Consider the following 8,496-nt stretch of genomic DNA (forward strand, 5'->3'; position numbering starts at 1 on the left):
GACAATTTGCACCACTGCATCTACAAATTAGTTTAATGTGTTCATTTAAGCATAGATTTATCATGATATATATTGTATATATTGTTTCAGAAAAGAAGTGAAACAGGAGAAGTATACAAAAGTAATTGATACATTTCATACCAGGCTCAAAGATGAACTCACCGACATTGTACGTACAGGTTTTGACTGAGGAAAATTCTGTATTTTGCAAGTGTTACAGGGGTGGTAATTAAAGATGAATCACCAAAATAACCTACAGACCCTTTAGTAGAAAAGGAATGGTAATTAAATGTATCAGGGAGGGGGAGCAAGTACTTAGGAATTTTATACAGCAGGTCATTGGTCATTGGAACAGTCCATGATATAACACTGTGTATGTTAGAATAATAAACTGAAAATTTGGAAAGCATCCAGGAAGGAGAAAAACTAGGCAATGAAAAAAGTCAATTGCAGTGTTTTTCTTTTTATCTGTAACAATTCTCTCATTACCCATACTGTCTTCTACTCCTATGCATTATATCCAGCCAGATCCTATCACTTTAATTCCCATTTAGATAGAATCTGAAAAAGGATAAAATTAGATATGTATATGTAAAAATCTAAAAACTTTTAAAATTATTATTTCTTGAATTAAATAACCTTCTTAGATTCTGGTTATTAGAAAATAGGAATTATACTAATTTCAATCTTATGTATTTATTGTAATTATTTACCAAGAAGTTATGCCATATTATTAATTTGTGAATATTTTAATTAGTCTGCAGATGCTGAGAAACTAAAAAATACAAAATTGAAACAAGCACAGGTAAAGTGGCCAATGTATCTTCTTTTAAACTGTATAGATTTTCTTCCAGCAGATTAAAAACTAGCTTTTAGTGGACAATATTTAAAGGAATGGGATGTAATAATACAAATTTTCATTAATTCAGATTAATAGAATATATTCTGTCTGTGACTTTAATACAAAATGAAGGCTTCATGCATACTAATTTGCTCAGTTCTATATGTGTAAACAGGTAGTCCTCAACTTATGACCACAATTGAGCCCAAAATTTCTGTTGCTAAATGAGACATTTGTTAAGTGAGTTTTGCCCCATTTTACAACTTTTCTTGCCACAGTTGTTAACTGAATCACTGCAATTGTTAGCAACATAGTTGTTAAGTGAATCTGGCTTCCCCATTGACTTTGCTTGTCAGAAGGTCGCAAAAGTGATCACATGACCCCAGGACACTGCAACCATTATAAATATGAGTCAATTACCAAGCATCTGAATTTTGATCACGTGATCATGGAGACATATGTGAAAAACGTATCACTTTTTTCAGTGCCATTGTAACTTCGAAGGGTCAATAAATGACTTCTTGTAGGTCGAGGACTACCTGTACTTAATGTTGTAAAATTCTGTTGATTCCAGAAAGGGTTATTTTTCACCCAATGGTCACACTTAAATTTTAAAATACTCTGCCTATGAAAACGCACTTAGTTTTACCAATAATCCTTGATAATCAGCTTCAATGTGAATATTTTGAGGAATGCTACTGTTAGTGATTTTAATAAAGTTGATGAATTGTTATCTATGACTTTGGCTTTATATAATGTTAAGCACAGTGTGGTACATTTTTATTTAGAACTATGCACATGTAGGTTGTAATCTTATTTTTCTTTATTATTAGACAGAATATAAATATTTTAAATAAATAATCTTATCCCCATTACATAAGCAGTTAAATTATAGCTGAAGGGATTTCAGTAGTAAGGATACCTACAGTTGATTAAGTTGATCAAGGAAGATTATTGAAATTATGTTCCAAATACTTCCTGCTTCTTCACAAGATTCTAACTTGGATTAAATTTTATAATAAACAATATGTCTATATGGGTAGTCCTTGAGATACGAACTTAATGGATCCTGCCCATCACAATCGTAAAGTGACTGACTCAAGTTCAGAAACCTTTTTGCCATTGTCATTAACTGAATCACTGCTGTCATTAAGCAAACAGCACAGGCGTTAAGTGAACCGTGGTTTACTATGGGCGCAGTTTTGCTGAAAACTAAAAATAAATGTAGTTTTTGGCAAAATCGTTGTAAAACATGATCACTTGACCGGGGATGCTGTAAATGTGGGCTGGTTGCTGAGCTCCTGAAGTGCAGGCACATGACTCCGTGAGGAAGCATCGGAACTTTGAATTCACATCATAAGTACCCTTAAATAGGTCTGTTGGAATTTCTAATGGTGGCTAAGCGACTAGTTGTAAGTCAAGACTACCTGTATTTTAAAGAAGTAATAGCAGTGATGATATGCAGTATGAAAAGGTAAAACTATTAAGGGACTTCTGGTTTTGCGTCGCGGCGAGATGGGACGCAGGAAGGCAGAGCTCTGCCTTCCGTGCCCGATTTTGCTCTGCTGGGGGCCCTCAAAAGGGCCTAAAGTCGCCCCGAAGAGGTGATGAAGAAGGAGGGGTGCCTTGTCGATCACGGAGAGACGGCAATCTCTCCATTCAATCCAAGGAAAGCCCTTTAAACCGGCAGGGGGAAAACCAGCCACATCTCTACAGCTGGCCATTAGCTGCTGACAATCGAAGAACAAAAGCTTTAATTAGCACACCATAAACAGCATGTTTGGACTGGGTGAGAATACTGATCCTTTCTTTACTATATTACAATTTGAATTTCCTGGGAAAGGCTCCCAAGAAGCTTAAAACCTCCGGATGTGAACGGAAGCTGTGTTTTAAATTTTTTATGGGGGACAGAAATACATAATACTGAAGTGAAAGTAATACAAAGCTACAGTTTTGATAAATCTGATAACTGAGATAAATTGTTAAGATTTTCTCTTTGGAAAAAAAATTATTGAGGTGAAATATAAGAAATCAACCCTTTGTTTTAAGAGTGGAAAATGGACTTTAAATGACATCTAGTGGTGGATTTGAGTACAGACTATAAATAGCTCCTTGGCTGCTTGGTGAATTTCAGCCTAAGGGAAAACAACTGGCAATAAAGGAAAATATTTTGGCATATTTATCATCCTGACCTTCTTGGACTATAAATACCTAGTGAGCTTGGACTTTTAATCTCAAGAGCTAGTGGGAGAGAAAGAAAAAAATGACTTTTGAATACCTCTGGCTGCAAGGAGGTTGAACATTTTGAACCCTCAGAACATTGTGGATTACAACCTTGCCTGACTGATAATTTTCAGGATACTTGAGACAAAGGATTACTGTAAAATGTTGCTATTAGGACTGGATTATAAAGGCTATATATAAAGACCAGAAAACTAGAAGAAATCTTGTTCCACTCTTACTGAGAATGGTGATACTAGAGGATTTCTAGGAATGATGCCTCAAGAAAAAGCAAATACCTTTCAGAAGGAAATACTCTCTGTGCTACAGCAAATTCATCAAACAATTATTGCACACACACAGGACATAAAAAGAAACCATAACGAGACTAAAAATAATCTAGATGATATAAAGGACCAAATCTCCAAATTGAAGCTACAACTGGAAAGCTCCCGGACAACGACTATAAAGTATGAACAAATAAACCAGGAATCAGAAGGCGAAGCAGAAGAAATAGATCTAGAGATAGAGGAAATAGGGAAAGGGAAATATGGACTGCCATACACAAAATACTTCAAGACCTACCTATAACAGTGAAAATACAAAATACTCCTTTCTTCAAAATACACCTGATGACAAGGAAGAAGATTCGAGAAAATGGAACATAGAGCAGGCAGGGGAAATGTCTAGGGAATGTGGATGGGCGGAATTCCTCCCCAAAATACTAAACTGTCTTTCTCATGCCAAGCAGCTTGCACAAAAATAGAAAGAAAATTCTTGGGCGATTTAATTGCCTTGGCCTGGAAAGCTGCTTGGCAAAGAAAGAAAGCGAGAGTTAGACTTTAAACAAAAGAGGATTAAATCTATCAGAGGGGGCACTATATGTTTAACATACCGGTTTGAATATGATGAAAAGAACGGATGACCCTTAGATATAACTAGATTTTTATAATGGAAGATATGATTTAGAATTAAAATAGCATATTTTTTTCTTCTTTTGATATGGGAAATTTGAAAATAGGATTGGTATGAATAAAAAAAGTTTTAGTTATATAAATGTAATTAATATTGAGAAAATCATAATTGACAAAGATACTTTAAATATTGATGAGAAATCAAACCTTAACAAGGGCACGGAAAACAGGATATTGACATGAATTGATATTATTGTTATTTCTATAATATTAGTAAAATATGATGAAGATGTCTGTATCTAATTTTGTATACATCAATAGCACTAAGAATTGTAATTGTTTAATGAGCGGAAAAGGAAAAAAATGTGGGGAAGAAAGGAAGATCAAGGAAAAAAATACTGGATTGTGCAGTACTGAATAGACTTATATTGAAGAAGATGATAATGTTAAATATGTGAACCCAGACAACATGTTGTTTACTAAGCTCTAAAGATTGTAATTTTAAAAAGATTAATAAAACTTATTTAAAAAAGGTAAAACTATTAAGGATTTTCATACTTAATATTTATTTTCTGGCATTTCAGATGGTCAGAAAGACAAATAAGAAAAGAAAACGTTTAATAGAAATTAAAGGAGACCTATTTAGGTATGTTAATAACTTTGCAATTAAGTTTTAGATACGGTTATCACTGAATCCTATAATCCTGTTTTGTGCCAATCCAGTGATATATTCATTTTCCCTGCTCCAGCACATATTTCATTAGCTCCAACTGATTGGTATTTATTTCAGATGTCCTATAACAACTATGCTGCATTAAATCAAATGCATCAGAAAACTGAAACTGCACATTTATGAATGTGGTAAAGATTTTTTTCAAAATTAAAAGAGGAGCATTACTTAAATTCCAGATGCTTCATCCAAACAGGTTTCAAACAGTATTAATAGTTTCTCATCTGGCAAGATTCATTCCTTTCCATCGTAAGCAGTATTTCTGCTTTTCAAAAATTAACCCAAACATAGAATAGTAGGTCTGAGAGATAAATAATTTAAATTCGACACATACACCCCAACTATCCGAAATTGTACTATTAATATAGAGTATCTCACACTGCAAAACACCCAGAACATCTGTCCTATCCCTTCCAGTGTCACCAAGAGTGTCCTATGTTCTTCAGCCAATGAAGGGGGGGAAAATGCTACCAAAGAGTTGTTCACCCTGACTTAAAAAGTGGGTTTCCAATTAGATTTTATATTGATGCAGTAAGTCGATGTACCCCCTTATTTTTATCAGGGCTGAATCAAATATTGATTACCCTCTTGCTGTGTGATAGTTTAGCTTATCACTCTGCTCTTTCAGTTATGTAAACAGTTTTCTGTAAAATAAAAGGAAACCTTAACAAAACATAATGCTCAAACATTTATTTTTGCTAGAAATGAATTAGAACTGAAGAAACTAAAGAAAGAATACAGCAAACTGCAAGAAAAAATGTCCTGTCTCAGGAATGCAGTTCAGTTTATTAAAGATTTAAAGAGTCTTCAGCAAATGAAGAATGAAAAGAAAAACTCACAAGAAAAACTAGTAGTAAGTAACTATTTAATGACTTAGCATACTAGAATCACAGCTGTAGCTACTGCTCCTTATCTTTTAAATACTAACCCTTGCATATTTCAGATAACAAATACTGATAATTGTATTGTTCCTAGGAGATGTAATTTTTCCAGGTATTTGGGGTGTGCTTCAACAGAGACTTATCTGTGTGAAAAAAGATAATCATGCCATGATTCTCCATCCCTGGCATCATTTTCAAATACATATAGTACTCAGCTTATGTCAGTTTTTTCACAGACTGTTCAAAGTTACAGTGGCACTGAAAAAGATGGACTTAACAATTGTCCTAGTTCTGGATGTTGCAGTGACCCCACAGGTGACTATGATGTTGCAATCAGCCACTCACAAGATTGCCATTTGCAGTTTTCCCTATTGGCTTCTGACAAGCAAAGTCAGTGAAGAAGTTAGCAGGGTAGGTCACAAGTAGTCCCCCATAGGTTGCTCCCCTATATTTTTCTCCCCCAAAGAAGGGATCTCATACTCAATAGCACTCCTTGCCCATCTGCACTTCACACCACAGCTCCTCCATAGCCTCAAGTGGCATCTGACCCTATGGCACCCTTTCCTGGGACTCCCACTTCTTCCTGCTTAATGACCCATGCATCCTGGGGTTATGACAGCAACTGGGATTGATGTCGCCCTTTATAATCGCATCACTTAGCAACATTAATTTCTATCCCCATTGCTATCATAACTCAAGAACTACCTGTATCTGAAAAAATAACCTTTTTTAATGTAAATGGTACACATTTCAATATTCAGTATTGAAATTTATGCACTCCTTCATGATCCATGTAGAATGACTCTCAAAGCAACCTTTATTTTCGTATAACCATCTGTTATATATAATAATATATCTGACAATATTCTTATGGGAATATATAGTATTTATATAATCATATTTGATTTGGAAAAGCAAGTGGCATATTGATTATTTTTGTGGTTAGCTTTTAAGTTTTATCAGTCTTAGATAAATGTAAAATTCTTCATCTCATTTCATTTGAGTACAATAATGTTTTCATAGATGGAGTGCAATAACTTTTTATTTCTGGTGTGTAAATCTCTAAGTGCAGAGTCTAGTTTAGGTTCCTTAAAAATGGTTGTTGAGGAATTAAACATTATTAAAGCGTCTTAACCTTGCCAGAAATCCGAGTTTAGGAAGTTAGGAAAGTTCTACAGACATGGGGAATATTGATATATTCAATAACGCGTACAAGTATAAGCAAGGCAGATAATTTTTATTAAAACTTTATTAACATTCTGGTAAAGGTCTTAAGTTCTATGCAGGATGATGCTTATATTCCCCTGAAACTAAGAATACAACAAGTCTTGTAATGGCTCCACTGTTCTCAGATTCAAGGATACTAAATTAAAAAAAATAAAAACATCTGAATAAAATATAGTCTTGCGTATTATGATAAGGCTTTGTTTTCAGACATGCATAACAGAACATGTCAGAGATAGCCCACAAACACAATTGAGATATGGGCAGCATATCGGCCTTCATCACAAAAACAGCATGGACATTAATCATAAGCCCATATATATCTTAAATGTCAGGATTATGGTTTGTTAACTATAAGGACAGGGAAAATGAAAACAGTCTTGACTTGTAGCAATTGCCTGCACAAGTCCATGCTATTTTTTTGGTATCCCTTTGGAAGTGATTTCCTCTTGCCCTCTTCTTGGGCTGAAAGAGAATGGCCCAAAATCAACCAGCTGGCTTTATGCCTAAAGCAAGACTAGAATTCATGGTCTCCTAGTTTCTAGCTTGGGCCTTAAACTAGTACATCAAACTGGCTCTCCAAAAACTTTTGCAGGTTTTCAAATCTAGATCAGAATATTCCCCCAAATAACAGAGGAAATAGACATAAAATTACAAAGAATGAAAATAAAAGACAGAACAAGAAAGAAAAGGCCATCAAGGAAAAGAGGTGCCTAGAAGCACTAATAGAAATAATAGGTCATTGATTTCTGGTTTTGCGTAGCGATGAGACGGGCGCAGGAAAGCAAGACTCTGCCTTCCACACCCTATTTCGCCCTGCTAGGGGCCCTAAAAGGGCCTAAAGTCGCCCTGAAGAGGTGGTGAAGAAGGAGGGGTGCCTTGTTGATCACGGAAAGATGGCAGTCTCTCCATTTGATCCAAGGAAAGCTCTCTAAACCGGCAAGGCAAAGACCAGCCATACCCCTGCGGCTGGCCATTAGCTGCTGACAATCAAAGAACAAAAGCTTTAATTAGCACACCATAAACAGCATGTTTGGACTGGGTGAGAATATTGATCCTTTCTTTACTATTTTACAAATGAATTTCCTAGGATTGGCTCTCCAAGCTTAAAACCTCTGGATGTGAACGGAAGTGGTGTTTTAAATTTTTTATGGGGGACAGAAATACATAATACTGAAGTGAAAGTAATACAAAGCTACAATTTTGATAAATCTGATAACTGAGATAAATTGTTAAGATTTTCTCTTTGGAAAAAAATTATTGAGGTGAAATATAAGAAATCAACCCTTTGTTTTAAGAGTGGAAAATGGACTTTAAATGACATCTAGTGGTGGATTTAAGTACAGCACCATAACTAGCTCCTTGGCTGCTTGGTACCGCTGGCAATAAAGGAAAATATTTTGGCATATTTATTATCCTGACCTTGGACTTTTAATCTCAAGAGCTAGTGGGAGAGAAAGAAAACACTCCCAGGAATCAGTTGTTGGTTTTTAGCATTGTTTTTAAGAATATAAGGAGTGCCCTCCCATTGACCGACACAGGATCCCTGAAGATGCCGGCAGAAAAGCCGGCGAAAGCTTGGGTCATTATTTATTAAAAACTTTTAAAACTTTTAAAGGGTTTTGTTTTCCTGGTGCTCATTTATGTTTATATGTTTTTATTATATATATATGTATGTATGTATGT

General features: G+C 35.1%; 1 protein-coding gene across 1 annotated transcript in view; it reads left to right on the forward strand.

Annotated features, from left to right (window-relative positions):
* The window catches only part of CENPU (centromere protein U), a 26,649-nt gene that overhangs the window by 17,503 nt on the left and 650 nt on the right, over positions 1–8,496 (forward strand). The window contains exons 11-14 of the mRNA XM_015831777.1: positions 91–169; positions 758–805; positions 4,560–4,621; positions 5,408–5,558. Of these exons, the coding sequence (XP_015687263.1) occupies positions 91–169; positions 758–805; positions 4,560–4,621; positions 5,408–5,558 (340 nt within the window). The remainder of the gene's footprint in view (positions 1–90; positions 170–757; positions 806–4,559; positions 4,622–5,407; positions 5,559–8,496) is intronic.

This window comes from Protobothrops mucrosquamatus, unplaced genomic scaffold (genome assembly GCF_001527695.2).
Source record: "Protobothrops mucrosquamatus isolate PMUCROS unplaced genomic scaffold, P.Mucros_1.0 scaffold_280, whole genome shotgun sequence".
Taxonomy (NCBI): domain Eukaryota; kingdom Metazoa; phylum Chordata; class Lepidosauria; order Squamata; family Viperidae; genus Protobothrops; species Protobothrops mucrosquamatus.